General features: G+C 41.0%; 1 protein-coding gene across 1 annotated transcript in view; it reads right to left on the reverse strand.

Moving 5' to 3' along the window:
* JADE3 (jade family PHD finger 3) overlaps positions 1-19,352 on the reverse strand; it is a 44,106-nt gene that overhangs the window by 7,553 nt on the left and 17,201 nt on the right. The window contains exons 2-7 of the mRNA XM_018573152.1: positions 12,289-12,348; positions 10,658-10,749; positions 3,124-3,281; positions 2,800-2,990; positions 1,811-2,022; positions 1,063-1,230 (exon numbers count right to left, since the gene is read on the reverse strand). Coding sequence (XP_018428654.1) covers positions 1,063-1,230; positions 1,811-2,022; positions 2,800-2,990; positions 3,124-3,281; positions 10,658-10,749; positions 12,289-12,337 — 870 coding nt within the window. The 5' untranslated portion in view covers positions 12,338-12,348. The remainder of the gene's footprint in view (positions 1-1,062; positions 1,231-1,810; positions 2,023-2,799; positions 2,991-3,123; positions 3,282-10,657; positions 10,750-12,288; positions 12,349-19,352) is intronic.

The following is a 19,352-nucleotide window of genomic DNA, read 5'->3' on the forward strand; positions in this document are numbered from 1 at the left end:
CATGGAAAAAAATAACGAAGAAATTTCCATCCAAGGAAGTACTTTGTGGAAGGAATCCGGTCATTTCTCCGATTACGGACCCAAAATACATGCCAATGTATCCCTATGGTATTTCTGGTCTCTGTTCCCACCACAACAGTCCGTTCCAGAAAAATACTACTTGTCCTATTTTGTGTGGTCTGGAACGCATCAAAATGCATGGAGCGCACCTGTAAGACCATTTTAAGCTAAAAATAATTTTAAAAATTCCAATCACGGCAAAAACGCAATGCACTATGTTCCAGATCTGGCCCGCAAAATGGTGTGAACCCAGCCTTATGTTTGAGTACCATAAAGGGTCAAATGCCTGCCCTAGTGATTCTTTTCCAAATACTGCTAGCCTCTAACTCCTTGAAAGCCTTTGTCCAGGATGTTGCCAATATTGTTCCCCCTGTACGTTCCATGGTGATTCTGCGAGACCTCAACTTGGCTCTACCTTTCGTCATTCTTGAGGGTCTCCCATAGGGGACAACCTGCATCAAATTACACTATCTCCAGGTAGATTCATTAACTCTTCTTTCAAGCCTACAGATTCAAGGTCAAGATTTTACCTCTCCTTGTCAAAACACACTCTTCTAGATCAGTTAGTGCTTCATGAACTTTTCAGCATCAGGCATCTAGTCACCTGATGCCCTTTCCCTCTTTTCTTATCTCCAACTATTGCTTGCTACAAAAGAGGGCTATGGGAGTGGAGGGGATACAGTTGGGTTACTGATTTTGTTTAACCCCTTCGTGACTGACGACGTACAGTGTACGTCGCCAGCATCGGGGCTGTTTAAACAGACTCCCGGCGACTTTTGCCGCCGGGACTCTGTTTAAACTTGTAGTCCAATATCTGGAAGAAGCAGCATAACCTAATGTTTCTGAATTACCATTACATCTTGTATCAACTGAAAACTGTATGATTTAATACACACTCGTGAGGGCAATTTCTAAGTTTTCATAATATCAAGTGGTTATGGCTCTATCAGCAATGAAGAATGAGCAGTACAACAAATCAGAAGAAAATTGGCAAATTATTACCTCTGGTATCCAGAGAGCACAGCTTACATGTGCCCATTTTGTACCGGTTCTTGTGGCTTTCATGGCTCCACCGCTCTTTGGGCACAAAATACACTGAGGGTGAATACCTAAAACACATGTTCGACACAGCCAGCTGCCATCTGGGACTTTCAAGATGCCATAACATGCCTTAGAACAGAGAAAAATAAGTCATATAGCAACCTGTGTATTGAAGCATAAAACCCATGCATACATTTTAGCTCCACTGATTCTTTGATGTATACAAGCATGTATTTTATTTATTTAATTTTACAAACAAGCCACTTTACTCAATAAAAATAAACTAAATGTATAACGTTAGAACAGTACCCACATGGAAGATTAGGACTTAGCATGATACAAAAATATCCCGTACTCTTTTGCCAAATCAGAATAAATAAATTATAAAACACCTTCTACAAACCAAGGCAGAAAAATGGATAAAGGCCATACTTTGTTGTTGAAGGACAGTTTCCCCCAAACCCATTCTCCGGTTCCACCAACAATTTATGTACATAGGAACATAAATCACATTACCAAGACAGATGACACCATCTTCACATATTTTAGATTACCAGCAAAACATGATCTGTTGATGGGACTTGTTTAGGATTGTTTTGGCCTTGATATTTAGGCATCAGAAATGTGTTGGTAAATAAACCGACATATAAAAGCTCTAAGCCATTACTCATAAGGTTTCCCTAATTTGAAAAAAGCACCTCTGAATCACCTGGTGCACACAGATGTTGCAACTATCACAGAACACCATTTCATTGCCTTCCTCACTGTCTGGGGAGCGACAAACATCACAGATGACATCTTCGTCATACTCTATGCCCAGACCCTCCTCTGTCTCTATGGCATGATTCATGTTTTCATGGCAATGACGTTCCAACACTTCTATAGTCTTCTCCATAGTGTTCTCATCCACTGGATTGAAACCTGGTTAACAACAAAAAGAAAGGATCATTTAGCACCTGAGTCAGTGTTTGTCAAAGAGTAAAAGATGATAAAACTAAATTGCAGGAGTCTAAAAGGAACGTAAGAATAAGAATTCTGATCTTAAATGATAGCATTTTCAAAGAACAGTGGTGTAAAATGCAGATAGAAGAAGACTACAGTCTCCATCAGTAAGATAAGCCAAACATATGCATGGATCTCGTATTCCTTTATAACTACGGTTTTGAAATCGCCCTGTACCCATAGAGATTTTTCAAGTCGATTTATCACTTAACATTTGGTACAGCACAGTCCGTATTAACTGCCAAAATCATATTTCTGCTGGCTACTACGAGTTAATGCCCAGTACTACTATTACACTCAGTTGGTGTGAGCATCCTACAAAGATCAGTACACAAGTACACTGTGCAATCCTTAGACAGTTAACAACCTAGATCAACATCTAAGAACACGAGTGCCTGTGTTGCTCTTGATAACATCCATAGATATGTTACTAAAAAAAACCCCAAAAAACATTGATAAAAAGGAGTGGTTTCCATGCCAGCTCTCAACTTAGCAGCCATTAATGCCAGATTTAGCAAATTAATAGTAGTGGGGGAAAAAAAAAAAAAAAAAAAGACAATGGACATACAATTTTTTCTTTTACCAACACAGACACATGCAAACTCCATGCGTGCTTGGTAGGCCATAAATTCAGGAGCGATGGAAGCCAAGACTGCTAAAAAAGCAAAGGGTACTTGCTTATTGTACCATACATACCCATATCTGCAAGTTCAAGGTTGCACTCCTGAAGCCAGAAAAGGTCCATATCATCAAGGTCATATCGGCACATGCTTTCTGCTAGTTCCAGAATATTCACATATCCTGGCTCCGATGGCTCCTGGCTTGAGCAGTGAATGTACTTTCGTGGACGTGAGTACAGCACCTCTTTCACCTTATCCGCAATGACCCTGTAGATGAGGCACAAAAGTTCAAATTCATAATATGTACAGCCAAGACTCCCAAGAAAGCACTGATATTTTTAGCGCAAAATAAATACAAAAATAAGCAGACCTTCTAAAATGAAAAGGACATTGCACTGACCTGAGAGAAGGTTGTGGGATGATATCTGGATTAGCTGGAACCTGGACACCTTTCTCCCACTCCTGCTTCCAAGAGTCTGTGAAATGGTAATAATCATCCTGGCTGATATGTTGAGAGTCTGGAATCTTCATTGCACTAATTAAGTCTTTTCGGAATACCTAAGACAAGAAAAAGGCATTAATAAGTGAGCAGCAATAAGACAGCATTAGACAACTGATGCATACAATCTGGAGGGAAAACCGCATGGATGTTTCTAACAGCAGACATTCAGATTAGGGGACTCATTTTTCTGGTGAATGAATTATAAAATTCTAGTTTTCATATATCAGCATTACTTACAAAAGATTTACAGGCCGTGTTACTTTGCCGCTCATTAATAGAGTTTTCTACTAACACTTAAGAGAACATCCACTTTAAAAAAAAAAACAACAATATATAAAAAGCACACTTTTTCATAAAAAGAAAAAATGTGCCTTTATTATTTTTTGCACTGGAGCCAGAAAAGCATTGACATGGACATCAGTGGGTTGTGGGTACGCTGTTATGGTTCCTGCAGATTCTTCCTCCCGTCCATGTTACCTAATGTTCCTCTGCCGCAGTGGCGGACGGCACTTGTAATTTCTCCATTCAAAGATCCTGTCAAAGGGAAGTTGCAATGTGCCCATGTTTCATGTTACACTGAATATGGGTGTAGCATGAAACTGGTCCAAAAGGTAAACTTAGCCTTTAATTCCGACATATTGAAAAGTACCAGAGACTCATTCCAATTAGCAACAGCAAAAGGTCAGGTTTCTGAAAACAGTATTGATATCTGAAAGCGACAACATTTTGCTTGTTAATAGAACCCTTAGAAAATACATATGCTGCAGTTGTCAAGTTCTTCTATACATAAACTTGAAGCCTTGGATCAACATAACCAAGTAACAAGACTACTGCCCTCTGACCCAGGGCATGCGTGACTTCCCTCATACTTCCAACGGCTGCATGCTTATTCTAGGCCAGAGACGGCTACCAAACTAGTATATTTAGAGAAGTGCTGTCAGCAATGGCAGCCCATGTAGTTCTCGCAATAAAGGTTGCCTTTAATCTTAATTTTTGTAAAGTACGTCGGCTTACAAGTAGCACTTATTTACATCATCTTCCTCAAGGTTTCCTCCCACAATTTAAAGCCACACTTGTATGTTAGTTTGAATTACTGCATGTGGGTATTACATTAATATAGTATTAACCCAAACTAGAATTGCAACACCTTGCGTGCTGGCCAGGGCAAACTAAAATATGAAACCACCATGGAATTCCCTTATGAGAAAGCAATCAGCTGCACCGCTTGTGTAAAACACATCATTTATTAAATGCAGCACTACAAAAAACAGACACACCAACTCCCCACACCAAAGGAGAACTCTTAAATGTAAAACACCAGTTAAAGATGGTGTTAAAACCAACAATTGCATGTGAATAATAGGGATGCACCAATATCGATACTGGTACTCGCCCAAATGCTTTGATACCAGATCTTCCAGCAGTGCCACGAGGGAGCATGGAGCCAGTCATGATCCACCGCCCGCCTTCCTGATTAGTTAGGAAGCCAGGTGGCACGTCATAACCTGCCTCCAGGCTTCACAATTGGCTAGGACGCAAGCTTACTACTGCCTAGCGACACTGCAAAGCACACTGGCTTCCTGACCAAACAGGAAGCCGGGCTGCCTCGTAGTGTCGCAAGAGAGTGTGAAGCCAGTGTGCGTTCAATAGAACACCGGCTTCCCAGGCAATCAGGATGCCGGCCTGGCGGGTCATGGCCTGATTGCCCGGTTTCCTGATCAGCTGGGCCCACGCCACCTCGGGATGCCGGTATCGGTATCAGTGAGTACCAGGAAAAACAAAAAATATTGGTACGTGTAGTCGAAAAACCAGTATTGGTGCATCCCTAGTAAATAAGGATTTGACAGTTGCAACAACATCAGGGAACTATACATATAAGCACCAAAAGGTGCTCCACAAGAGAGTCCAGGTTCAATGAATAACACAAAATACAATAATAATAATATGTAATGTCCACAAAATAACCTATATGCCAAACATAACTGATAACATCCTAACCAATATAGTGCAAACATATAAAATTAACAAAAAGGCAATAACGTACTGGCATTAAAGAAAACGGAGGTGGGACAAAGTAGGCAAACTAGTTTGATCCCAGGGGGGGTCCATAACCATACTATACTGCAATAGGGCATCCACAGAATAGCTTCACATGTATCATGGTATAGAACAACGTTTGCGAGATAGGTGTTCTTTCTAAGCACCTTTTGGGGTTTAGGAGGTGCAGTTAGTTTATATCAGGGGTCTCAGACTCAATTCACTTGGGGGCAACCGAGAAATTCTCTTCTCCCATGGGGGCCGCTTGTCAAATTTCATAAAATGCCATACTTCAAAACAAAATGTAACTATATACCGTACCATTGTTAATATCTGCATGTGTTTATAATGTTAGTATATGTGTTTTTGATGGTTTCTTTGAATCCAATGTCAGTATATTTTTTTGTGTTGGTTTGTGTGTATAGTCAGAATTTCTGTGAGTGATATAGGTATGTGTTAATATTTCTGTGTGTGTGTCATATCAGTATGTATACATGTGTATATACGTGTGTGTGTTTCCACACACACCAACAGATTCACACACCTCACTTAAAATAAAAGAGCCCCCTTACCCGCTTACATTTTTTTTGCAGGGAGGAGGCACATTCCCTGGGGGTCCGAGGGTTGATTAGTATGGTTTGTACCTTTGGCTGCGTAGACCTTACTAATCCTTCCCAGCACTCAGTGAAAGCTGTCACAGTCACACACTGCGCTCTGACTCACAGGGAGTTCCAGCACAGACAGGAGCAGCTATGTGGTCTGCATCCGACAGAGATGCAGACCGTGTAAGCTGCTCCCACAGAGATGCAGACCGTGTAGCTCCTCCCACAAAAGTCAGGTACGCGGTTCATCACTGTGTGCCTGATTTGTCAGCTGGCTGCGGGCCGGATGGTACCAGTTCATGGGCTGGTACTTTGAAACCCCTCGTATATATTATTATTACTACAACTGTGAAATCTTTATTTAAACACATTTGTTGGCAATACACCATATTCACTTATTTAGATGTCAGAGGGCTCCTTGATTGGATTTTAAATTTTAAATTTTAGGGGTTAGGGTGTTCTCTTTTTCATGTTGTTACACTTAATAAATTATATTTTTTTTTTTCCACAAGCAGTGCGGCTGATTGCATTTTTGTGGATGGAATTGTGGTGGTTTCATTGATAAAATACAGTAGGGCATAAATGGGAAACTCCAGAGGCCAGGGACTTGGAACTGGTCTGCAGTATTTGTATATTACAGGGGTAGGCAACCTCAGCTGATGTGGAACTACAAATACCATGAAGCATTGCAAGACTCCAGCAGTCACAGGCATGACTCCCAGAGGTGTAATTTGATTAGTAGTTTTACCACAGCTGGAGAACCAAGATTGCCAAGATTGCATACCCGATATATTTCACACACACAAAAAAAAGAAATTGGGGCAACAATCTGTAAATATGTCACCCAGAAATGCTGTGTATAAGCATTGCACACGGATACGATGGGAAGAGAGACCAACGCCAGAAGCATGAAAAAGCACCTTAAAATCTATTCTGCAGGCAGAAAAAAAATGAGTTAATATCACATAGCAACACAGTGGCAGAAAAAAAATGTTAGGTTTATTGGTTTCATTCTGAAGGAAGACACAAGTGTGTCCTCTGAGATATAACAGCTGCTCCTGGCAGATGTCCCAGACTTGGCAGAGTATGTACAAACACCCAGGCATGTCCGACACTTGGCATTATGCAACACCAAGCAGGAATGGAATATTAAACAGAGCCCTGAATGTATATGCTTTGAACATTCACTAGTATGCTGCAGAGGTCATGTAACAGTTCACAGGTAACAAATCACTTGTAACTGTATAATTACTAGGAAAATGTGTTGCAGTTCTACCTCCATGCAGCCAAAAAGACCACAGGCTGTCATTAGGAAAAACAAACAAAATATTAATTATAACGTAATGGTTACATTTATGCAGAATAAACTAAGGGTATTTTTTGCTAACTTGCTACAAATGATATTAGAAACATCCTGATCAATAACTGTATTGCAGTACAATAACTTTGCCTTTCTGCTTCAATCGGTTGAGCTAGATATCAGCCACATAGGCAGTGCTTTGTTTCCTGGGAGAACTGTATTGTAAGAAGGAGCACAACCACTGGGTAGATCAGCCAGAGCTGGCGGAAGACGAAGCAATTGTACAGCATTGCAAAATCTACTAGAGCTATATAAAACTGTACAATAACAGTGTGTGCCTGGAGTGCCACCATGCTTGCTGTCCACCCGTTCTAATTAAACGGCCAGACAGCATGGGGGGGGCAATTTCAAACTTCTTCTTCCCCCCTCCCGTGCATCCCGCCCCCACATGAGCAGGAGAGTGTAAACATATTTTTTACAGCCAGCAATGGCTTCTACATATAAGTGTTCGGGTGGCTATAGAGCCACCAAATTGCTTGTGTGGTGCTGGGGAAGTGTAACCCCACCCCACCCATCCCGAGCTCCGCTGTCCCCCGTGTGGGCCCGGCATGGCGGGTTTGTTACATTGATTGGAGGGAGCTCAGCACACTTTTAGAGGCTGATCTCCCCTCAAATTACTGAAAGCAGAAGTGATGTGAATTACATCGCCTCTGGTTTCAGTCTGTCATTTCACTCACTGCTGAGCTGGAGAGAAAGCTGGTGAAGCACAGATCTGTGCTCCATCGGCTTTTTTGGGGTCCACAAGTGACATTAGGGTCTAATAGACCCCTGATGTCTCCATAAAGAGGATCTGTTAGTGTAAATGTGCTATCACATAGCGCCACATGTTACATATCATCGCAAACGTCACAGTGCGGGCAATAATTGGGCCATCAATCACAGTACACACCAAACTGATGAGCTGTAAAAGCTTTTAAAGCGTCACCTATGAACAATTTTGTGTAAGGTATTTTTTTTGCGATTTTACGGCTTGACATGTTTGGTATCTGTTTACCTGACGTGACCCCATCTTTTTTATTTTACCCAAAAAATTGACTAATAAAATGTTTCATATCATAATGCGTGGAAAATAGTTTTTCCCCCCAAGATTTTTAGTACTTTCTTTATATAGTATAAAAAACCCAGTGGTGATTAAATACCGCTATTAAAAAAAAAAGCTATCTGTTAAACAAATAAAATGATATAAAAATTTTGGTACAGCGTTGCATGACTTTCAGTCAAAGTACCTCAGCGCTGAATGATGAAAAATGGCCTGGACAAAAAGACAGTTTAACCCTTTCGCTGCCAAGCCCCCCAGAACATTTTGCAACTCAGCTGGCTACATTTTTGAAAGTTTTCCCATTGATTTGATTTTCAACTGCTGCGTTGCTAGCGTTTGTAGAAGACCCCCCCAAACCATATATTTTCTGAAATCACAGGTCCGGTAGAATAAAAAGATGGTGCTACTAAATTTGTAGGCCCTGAGATAATTGCGCAAATGTTTCTCAAATTAATATTAAACCGATAAAAATACAAATTCAATTGTTAAAACACACTAAAATCAGTATCAGCGCACAAATAAAATATTTTCTGATTAAATCTAAAAGATAAAACTGTATTGAGTTAATAAATAACAAATATTTGCAAATTTTAAATTGCGCCTTATTGCGAAAAGGTAAAAAAAGTAAAGGTACGCAAAACTGTAAATAAGCGACTTATGTTAAAAACTGTTTTTTGCGCTGCGTTTATGTTGTGATAAAATAATACAGGCGTATATTAAATTGCAACACAAGGTATCACAACGCACGGCAATGCGTCACAAAGCTTTGCCATGCACTGCCAGTTAATTTAAGGGGGGTTTTTTTTTTTAAAGAAAAAAAAAATCATGCACTGCGATGCGTTCTAACGCACTGCAGCATATTTTAGAATTGTGAGTTTTTTGGGTGAGGCCCATGAGCAAAAGGGTTTAAATGCACATGAATGTGCAAATGTAAATGGCACTAGATGTATATGGGGGCTAGAACAAGTCCTCCCTGAGGAGATCAGTCACACCAAATAAAATAATTGATTTGAAGGAAATAAAAATAAATTGTATAATAAGTGGAAGTGTTGGATGACACTTGCAATCATACACATGTTGTATCTGTATTGAGAAGAGTGTTGACTATACTTTGGGGTAAACATTAGGTGTGGTAGTAAAAAAGGTTTTCTAAAATGTACCCCTCTTTGTAATTAAAATAAACAAAATGATCTAAATATGCTCACCAATTAAAGCACTTTTTATCCCTCCCCAAAAAACTAAGTAAAAAAAAAAAAAAAAAAAATACAATATTTCTCATTGTATGGGGAGTAAGAACATAAGAAATGTCTTCCAGTATTCAGATTATTACAGAACTGCTGCTGTACAAAGCTATGTGGTAAGATAGCAGTTATCTTATCACATAGCTTTGGTAAAATTATTTTTTTCCTTTTTTGTTCTATCTTTTTTTTTTTTTACTTTTAAAATTCCCGTCGGTTCCGCCTGCCTGCTACGTGGACGCTCGCAAGGGACGGAGCCTGGAAGAAGGATGCCGGCATCGGCCGGAGGACACAGCGGGGATCGCTATGCTGTAATCCCGAGTGGTACTGAAAATTAACCCCGAGCCACACTCAGGAATACCGCCAAGGAGGTTAAACACTGAAACAGAGCAGAGCTATGGAAACCCACACTGGGGGAAAACGTTTGGCACATGGGATCACTAACATGTGATGGCTGTGTTGTCTAGTAACATATTCAATTACAGTATCCTTCACTGTCAACAACTGCTTTCTGACAAATATGTGAAGGCGCCTACTGAACAATTATTTTAAAATCTGTCATTTTCATTTAAACCAAAAAGTCAGATTAAGCACACCTTTTACTCTCCCTCAAATCATTGGTGGGAGTCCCTTCCGTACACTGCTCCTCAAGCAGATCATCCCAATGAGGTTTCATTCACATGTAAAGACCTGCAGTTTCAGCTGTGGATGCCTATCCTAGCATTCTATTTATACATGCAGGAGTTTGGGTGTACTTTAACACAGCGCAAATGTAATTTGCAGACACCTAAATTGGATCATTACCTTTAATAGTACAGAATAGCACTGCCAGTTTACATGTTGGGAACCAGTCTGAAATGCTGACATGTAAATGAGCCCTAGCTGACCCCATTACAGATAACAGCTATCCAAGGAACTGATCAGTTCTGAGACAACCTGGTACAACTACCTGCAGGTCATAAACTAAAAGTGTTTATGCTTTCCATCAAACAATATATTTTGATTGCTTTGTAGGACGTACTGAACCTTAGTTACAGACTCTGTGCATAAATCACTGAAGCTACATTCATACATTGTGTTAGTGGCGGTTTGCGCCGTGTACGCATGATCCGCCAATGCAGATTGGTAGCATAATTTCCCATACACGGGTGTTTACCTCGGCAGATTTCTTCTCTTCCTCATTTGTGTACGTACACGTGTTCCTGCTCTTGTATTCTTGGAAACATGAGGAAAAAGAAGTTGAAGGACCTGAAAGCAAAGAAAAAAATATATATGTCAATGATGCAAACTATACCTTATTCTTTGTCTATAAGGACACTGAGATTACTTTGGGCCGGCATCGATGGGCTTTGGTTAGTATCAGTTTGACATTATTCAGAGATCATTCAGAATATCATTTACAGGTGCATTTGGCCTGCTATAAACAGGTTTCACCTTTCCATAGACTTAAAAGTGAACAAAAGCCAGTGGACACAAGCCCTTGAGTGCGTTTTAAATATTGGAATCATACCCAATGCTGATAAAATGTGGCATCTACTGTACATGGGCTTGTTCAGTAAACCAGTGCAACACACAATTATGATGTGTATAGTTATAAACAATCATTCATTGGTAATGGTTTTTATTTAGATTTTTAATGTTGTACATTTTTAAATGATGTCAGTTTAATATATGTAGGATATACAATCTTTGCTTTATTAAATCACAGCTGGCACATAATTCAAAACAAAAACACTCCAGACAAGTTAAATAAGAATACCGGTATGTGCTGATCTTTTTTTAAAGGTCATCTATAGTGCTTTTTTTTTTTTTTAAATAATAAACGTGTATCTGAAGCACAAAATATTTTTTTTGTTTCTGTGCCCCCACGAAGTACATTTGCCTTGATGACCACTGCTACTACCGTGTTTCCCCCGAAAATAAGACCTACCCCGAAAGTGAGACCTAGCACTATCTTTAGAGATTCATGTAATAGAAGACATACCCCGAAAATGAGACCCAGTTCGGTGGTACGGTAGCATGTACTTTAACGCACTGTCCACTGTCTGCACCGCTGGCAGGGCCATAGGAAGGGTGAGGCGAGGATGGGAGGGGGGCGCAGCCAAGGCCCTGGTATTCTGTCATTTAGGGGTGGGGGCGGCCCAGAGAGCAACCAGAGTACACGGCGGGGGCTGACCGCCTCGCCGCAGCTTCCGCATGCCGCCCGTGTCCCGAATTCAGCAGACACCTGTCTGCCTTGGCTTTTGCTTAGAAAGCTGCCGCCGGGCAGAAAACTATATTTCCCAGCAGGCAGCGGCACGGCCAGTGGGGTCGGAGTGAGGTGACTGAGCCTCAGTCACTGAGGGAACTTCTAACATTAAAACAAAAAAATATAAGAGTGTCTTTTTTTCGGGGAAACACGGTAGGACAGAAAATCTTAAAGAGTTGTCACTGGAACATGAATAGAGGTGAAATCTTCCAATGGAGGGAACTTGTTCCATTTACCCAGATTGGCCTGGGAAAGTGAAATTACCCTTTAATATAGAAATTTGTAGATTGTCACCTTGAGGTTGAACTGAGGGTGCAATTACTCTGTCTCAACAAGCAGCCACGCTAGGAGTGCATTGGTTCCATTGAGTCATCCTACTAAAAGGATTAAAACTAATAAAAACGTGCATTGTTAGAACAAGCAGTAAAGCAATAACACAAAGTAACACTGCACCATACGAAGCAGAGCACACACACGTAATAAACAAATATGGATGCCCCCGAGTACATACATCACTTTGCTAACTAGGAGATACTCACTTTCATTGTCTGAGCTGTCGCTGCTGCTGAGGTGCCTGTGTCGCTTCATCCTGACGCATCCTAAAATGGCAGAAACAAACAATAAAAACAAAGTCAAAAACAGATCATCTGGTGTAAAAAGTAATGTATACAAATCTTATGTTTATTAGTAAATATGCACATGTTGTAAAGGAGGGGTGCACCTCCGATAACATGGACCCACCACTGTTGCACTCCTTTCTATACAGCTGGGGACATTTATTGTATGTTTCTATTAATAGGCCCAGAGAGGAACGCAGGCAAAGCTGGGATACACGTACATTTTCACAAGTCTCTCTACAACAGGGGTGCCCATTAGGTAGATCATGATCTACCAGTAGCTCTCAAAGCTGATGCTGGTAGATCACAAAAGGGTGTGAATGGTGGCCCCTTTATTCCATTTTGGTATATTTATTTAGCTGTGCACACATGATTACCTATTAGCCTGAGTCTGCTGAGCCAAGCTCCCTGACTCCTTTCTGGTGGATACTGGTGGTTGAAGTGCTATGTATCACATCAAAGAATGTTAGTTTACACAGCCTGTTGCACTACACTGTTTGCAAAATACAGCAAGGTGATCCAGGAGAGAGAGAGCACGAGGAAAGACAGCCAGGAGAGAGAGCAAAGGACAGACAGCCAGGAGAGAGAGCAAAGGACAGACAATCCCTGACTCCTTTCTGGTGGATACTGGTGGTTGAAGTGCTATGTATCACATCAAAGAATGTTAGTTTACACAGCCTGTTGCACTACACTGTTTGCAAAATACAGCAAGGTGATCCAGGAGAGAGAGAGCACGAGGAAAGACAGCCAGGAGAGAGAGCAAAGGACAGACAGCCAGGAGAGAGAGCAAAGGACAGACAGCCAGGAGAGAGAGCAAAGGACAGACAGCCAGGAGAGAGAGCAAAGGACAGACTCATGTAGCTTGTCATCTGAAAAGTAGAGCAACACAAAAAAACCCCTGCTCTACAAGTTTGTGGATATTTCCGAATGTATGAACACTTTTAATTCTTGCAGCTTGATTGAATATAAAACAGGCTACTCGATGGTTGAGCATGGTCACATGCCAGCATAGAACTGATTTTCTAGGTGCACAGGTGGACATGAAAGGAAGTAAGGCCAAGGAAACACACATTTCCCTACAAAACGCAGTAGATGAGACAATTTTCCAAGAATATTTTTAAAATCATTTCAGATTCACTGTAGCTCATTTGAACTAGTTTCAGCCTGCTGGAAGTGCAATTGAAGACAAAATGTTTTTGCATAGAGTAGAAAGGGATTAGAACCCCTGCCAGGCTTTTATTGCAGACTGTGTCCCCTTTAGGGGGATTCACCCCCTCCATTTGTCCTGGTGAACATTATCACTGAAAGCAAAAGTAAATACCAAATTTTGAGTTGTCACCACAACAGGAATAGATGGGAAATCTTTCAATTGGGATATTAGCTCTAGTGACTCTGCTGGCCACCAAAGATATCCCTTATTTTGGAGAAATTCTCTCTCACCAGTCACCCTGCACAAGGAGAGATCGCAACAGTGGGCGGTCTTTATTAAAGGAACCTCCTACACAGAGGTAAAGTTTAACATTGGATTACTGTACACATCTGGAAGAATGATACAAAAGCACTCTAAAGCCGGGTATACACGGTTCTATTTTTTCCCACTCACCCTGCAAACTGAAGAAAGAAAAATAGAACAGATTACTCCATCAATGCTTAGGAATGTTGATGGATGAATCCCCCGTTTCCTTTGTATCCCATCAGCTACCAGCTGCTACTGCCACAATACCTGAACAGAGCTAGCAGCTGATTGGCTGCCACCTCTGTTCGGCTGATAATTTTTCAATAGGCTCCTTTGATCAGCTGATCGAGGGATGCCAGCGGAAGGGTGCCAATCCATGCAGAGAACTCCGAGCCGGCCAAAATTCAAAGAGTGTTTACTCCAACTTAAGTGAGGACATGAATGCCTCTTTGTTTCGAAATTATTTGCTTACCACAGATTGCAGCTTGAAATCAGCTTGTGTGCATCTGGATTCTACACCAAACCAACGCTGAAACCAAAATGAAGGTAAAGCAGGTAGGACTTATTGATAAATGTCAACTGTTGGTATTGTTCAGCTTTGCGATTGCAAACTTCATATCTGAACTGCTTGTCATCTTTCAGCAGCTTGAATGTGGCTCTTATCGACTTGCAGTGTTCTGTTTAGTGGGCCCATAAACTGTTGGTTATGTGTTTAGATGAAGCATGAGATCTTGAGGAATGCTAAATTACGTTTTACTTGCTCAGAAGAACATTACATGTATGAATACAGCATTGTGAAGAAAACAAACATAGGAAAAAAACTACAGAAAAAACTTCCAGTGTATCATAGATATGCATGCACATAGAGACTAACATTGTAATTTGTATTTTGAGCTGTAGATGGCGCTGTAGTGCAGTCAGTAATACCATCAGTATATGCTGTTTTATTGCCAACAGTGTATTGTATTACCATATGAAACTACATTTTTTTTTACTTAATAGTTTTCGGTCATACAAAACAACCGTCCTTCAATACATTTGATTCTAGCAGTGCAATCTGTATTTACTACTGTAATCTGTTCTTAAACCAGATTACCGATACCTAGATCAACCACACCACACCTTAAAAAATCGACAGTGGCTGTATAGTGTGCAGCCCATTTCATGGTTTACATTCATAGGTTTTTATTCATAGGGTTGTTGTTACAGCTTTGTGATAGCTGACTGATCACATCACATGGTCAACCATAAAGGACGTGCCAATTTGAATCTTACATAGTCGAATGCATATTTAATACTTGCTTACAATGTAATATTTATCCCTAATTTACAGGACAGTTGATAAATCCACACCCTTTGTGACTGAAACCTTCATGCTCAGAGATCAGAGTACTGCCAACCACAATAGCAAACTCCAGGACATCAACATCACATGGAATATGCTGATGTGTGATTTACAAAGCATGAGGCACACAGCCTGCACCCACTTGTCACTGATAATATACATGAAAGCCAGCGTATGTCCCAACAACTTCTAGTAAACTCCTCCCATTCACAGGCATACATACAGAAATGAGGAATACTTCTAAAACACACTGCACCCCACTTTCTGAATCGAGGCAGCAGAACATTTCCTGCTATCTACCAATCATATTCAGAGCAGTAAGGATATGTATCCAAGTATTTCCACCATGTTACTTGCAGGTAAAATTCTGTCACAAGTGGTTTACTGGGTATTCAAGAGAGAGAGGGGCCTATAAACAGGGCTCATGGTAAGCTCCTCAAATATATTTTTACAATATTTTTTAGTATTGTAAGCTCCCACGGGCAGGGTCCTCCCTAGCATATTGTCTTAAAAATTGTATTGTATCTGTACTGTCTTCTTTTATTGTAAAGCGCTGCACAAACTGTTGGTGCTATATAAATCCTGATTAATAACAACAACAACAGAAATAGCTGCAGTTAGGGACAGCTGAGACAGGTGGCGCTGTAAGTACAGCGCCACGGTCTCAGTGATCACATAGAGTAGACGAAGAACAGACGTTCGTCTGCTCTATGGTGAGCTCCTGTGCCGTGGTCACGGGTCCCCCAGAGGAGCGGGGGCCCCCGAAAACCACGGCAGGGGGCCCCCTGGACACGATCGCCGCCGCTCGATTTGATACAAGTGATCTGACTAGATCACTTGTATTAAACGAGCAGCGGCTCCCACTGTACAATTAGCTCTGCTCCTCCTGAGCTGAATGTACAAAAAACTACTTGCCCGGCACCCGAAACTGCATGTCCCAGGCGTCGGGCAATAGGGATTCGCTCCATAAGACACACGGACATTTTTTCCCCCTTTTGGGGGGGGGAGTGCGTCTTATGGAGCGTAAAATAAGGTAGGTAGTTACACTAACAAAAGAAACATAAATAACATATCTAGAGCAGTCATTTTTATGAAGGTTTTTTTCTCGTTCTGGTCAGAAATTTTACAATTGCCAAATTAAGGAAATGCAAAGCTTAAAGTGTACGTAAACCCATTTGAACAAATTCTGGCACATGAGCAGTAAATTAGCCAACAACAATAACTGTCTATGGATCACGTAATTTTAATAACGTCAAAAAAAAACCTTTTTTTAGGCTCTTCCTTAGTGTGGTCACATTATCTTCCCCATGTCCCTCCATATCATACGGTGTAATAGGTGAAGCATGCGACTCTTCCTACGGACATCACAGCAGGGCGTTCCCGTCCGTTGCCATCTGGAGTCAATTTAATGCCTAACCAAAGCACCACTGTGTCCTACGTGCTGGTGTGAAAAAGCTGAAGCAAGGTCAGCAACACATGTGACGCGCTGTGGCTGAGCGTAGACACAACTTAATTGCTAAAAGAAGGGCGGCATGTGCACTGTGGTAGCAACATTGCAGAGTCTCTAGGAGCCCGCAGATCATTGCCACCAAAGAGAAGAAAGTCCGAGTGACTGGCAGGATCTACAGGTCATTTCTCTAACAGGAAAGTATAATAATAAAAAAAGGGCATGCATAGATGATAAATTAGGAAGATTTGACTAATTTTGTTTGGGGGGTTACAACCGCTTTATATCCAGTCATACATAACAAATACCTGTAATCCAGTTATATAGTAAGTAATCATGAGACGTATGGTTATATATTGCTGGTACAAGTAGCTGTAACTCCTCAATCCCCTGCACTGTACGGTGCGGTCATACCAATCCAGAGCATGCTTTAAAGAGATGACAGTGAAAAGTGATCCCACCTGACCACTGAACTCTCACTTTATCAGACAATTCATCCCCACACAGCTACCTCCTCATGTATCACGTCCCCCTCCCTTTTAGATTGTAAGCCCTCAGGGGCAGGGCACTCCTTACCATCTTGTCGCGAACTGTAATGTCCTTATATTGTAAAGCTCTGCACAAACTGTTGGCGCTATATAAATCCCGTATAATAATAATAATAATAATAATAATAATAATAAATCAGCACAGTGTCACTTTGTATGCAAGAGAAGAGCCCGTTTGTTTATACGCTGCTATTTTACTTTACCACTGCAGGTATTTGTCCGGCTGGATAAGTTCCCCACTGCACTAAGTGGTTCCTTCCGCTGGTTCTTACACCCTGTAGTGATGCATGAGCTAGTGGGCAAAACCAGAGCATGAGGAAGGTTAGCAGGTATTCCACACTTTCAGAACTGTGAATACACAAGCTGAAATTTATGGGCATAGATGAAATGGTGTGTACATGGATAGAGAACTGGCTACGGGACCGTGTCCAGAGTGTATCGGTGAATGGCACTTTTTCATATTGGTCTAAGGTCGAGATTGGCATGCCCCAGGGTTCTGTGCTATACCTCATACTGTTTAATCTGTTTATTAATGATATTGGGGAAGGTGTTGATAGACATGTTTCTGTCTTTGCAGATTATACTAATATTGGGAGTATTTCTGTGAAGGTTTTCATTTATCCAGGCCATGGTATATCTGTAAAAAATAAGTCAAGGCAACTGTATTTTTCTAGAAAATGTTTCACTGGTCATCCAACCAGCTTTCTCAATTCGGAATGGAGAAAGCTGGTTGGGTGACCAGTGAAACGTCTTCAAGAAAAATGACAGCAAGTCCAGTTGCCTTGACTTATTTTTTACAGATATAAAATTGGGAGGATAATAGACCCGGGATTAGACATTACAGGAGGACCTGGATAAAATAGGAGTGTGGCAACTATATGGCAGATGAGGTTTAATGTTGAAAAAATGTAAAGTAATGCACTTTGGGGTTATAAACAGGCAAGCGGAATACATATTAATAGGGACTCCACTAGGGAAGTTAGAAATGGAAAACGATTTGGGGGTCATAGTAGACAACAGATTGAATAACAGCTTGCAGTGCCAGGCTGCGGCAAACAAAGCGAGCAGAGTCCTGTCTTGTATTAAAAAGGAATGTACTGTAGAGACAAAGCAATCATTTTGCCGCTTTATAGATCGCAGGTTTGGCCTCACCTGGAGTATGCGGTCCAGTTTTGGTCACCAATCCACAGAAAGGATGTCCTTGAACTAGAGAGAGTCCAGAGAAGGCAAACCAAGTAAGGGGCCGGAGGACCAAAAACTATGAGACAAGGTTGCTAAATTTCAACTTCTTCAAGCTGGAAGTGAGAGAGGGGGACATCACTTTGCTGTACAAAATGTTTAGTGGTGATAGCAACATCAGCAATAAAAGCTTTTTACAGTAAAACTCCCTAACAAAGACGAGAGGCCACCACCTAAAATTGGTGGAGAAAAGATTTAACCACAAGGGGCGTAGGGGCTTCTTTTCAGTCAGAGCGCTTACATTTTGGAACTCTCTTCCACAAGCAGTGGTATCAGCAGAGATGATTTAATGATTTAATCATTCAAAAAGCATTTAGATACCTTCCTCAGAGTCCATTATACACAAGGGCACAAGCTCTCTTAAAATCTAGACCACACAGGGACACACACACACACACACAAAAGGTTGTTGAACTTGATGGACCTGTGGCTTTATTCAGCCTCAAATACCATAACTATTTTTCTATACAATAATTGCAGCGGCCAGAGAGAAGCTTAGAAGCGTCTATTATACTTTTCTATTACAGGTATGCTTTTCCATACAAACTGTGCGCCATTGTTCCCACACTATCTAGTGATATGTAGCTCCTTGACTAAATTGTATTGCATTAATTCTAGAGAAGAAAAGTGAGGTCAGGAACCTGGTTATACCATTTACCAAGGGTCAGGGAATTTCAGGAAGGCTCAAATGAATTACAAATCCTTTGACAGGTAAAACACACAAATGTATTTTAGCAAAGAACTCCACCTTCACCTATTGCACGTACATTCACCATGTTTTGCAGAAGCCAGTTAGAACAATATAACTGCAGGATCAAGGACAATCTGGCACCCAAAATTGCCAATTTCTGCACCAACCGTTAACAGTAAAGCTGGCTACCAACTCAACTCTTCTTAAGCTGACCACATGTTACAAACCTATAGTACAATCTCGGCATAATCTCCTTTAGT

The sequence above is a fragment of the Nanorana parkeri genome, unplaced genomic scaffold (assembly GCF_000935625.1).
Source record: "Nanorana parkeri isolate BGI_ZX_2015 unplaced genomic scaffold, ASM93562v1 scaffold2253, whole genome shotgun sequence".
Lineage (NCBI taxonomy): Eukaryota > Metazoa > Chordata > Amphibia > Anura > Dicroglossidae > Nanorana > Nanorana parkeri.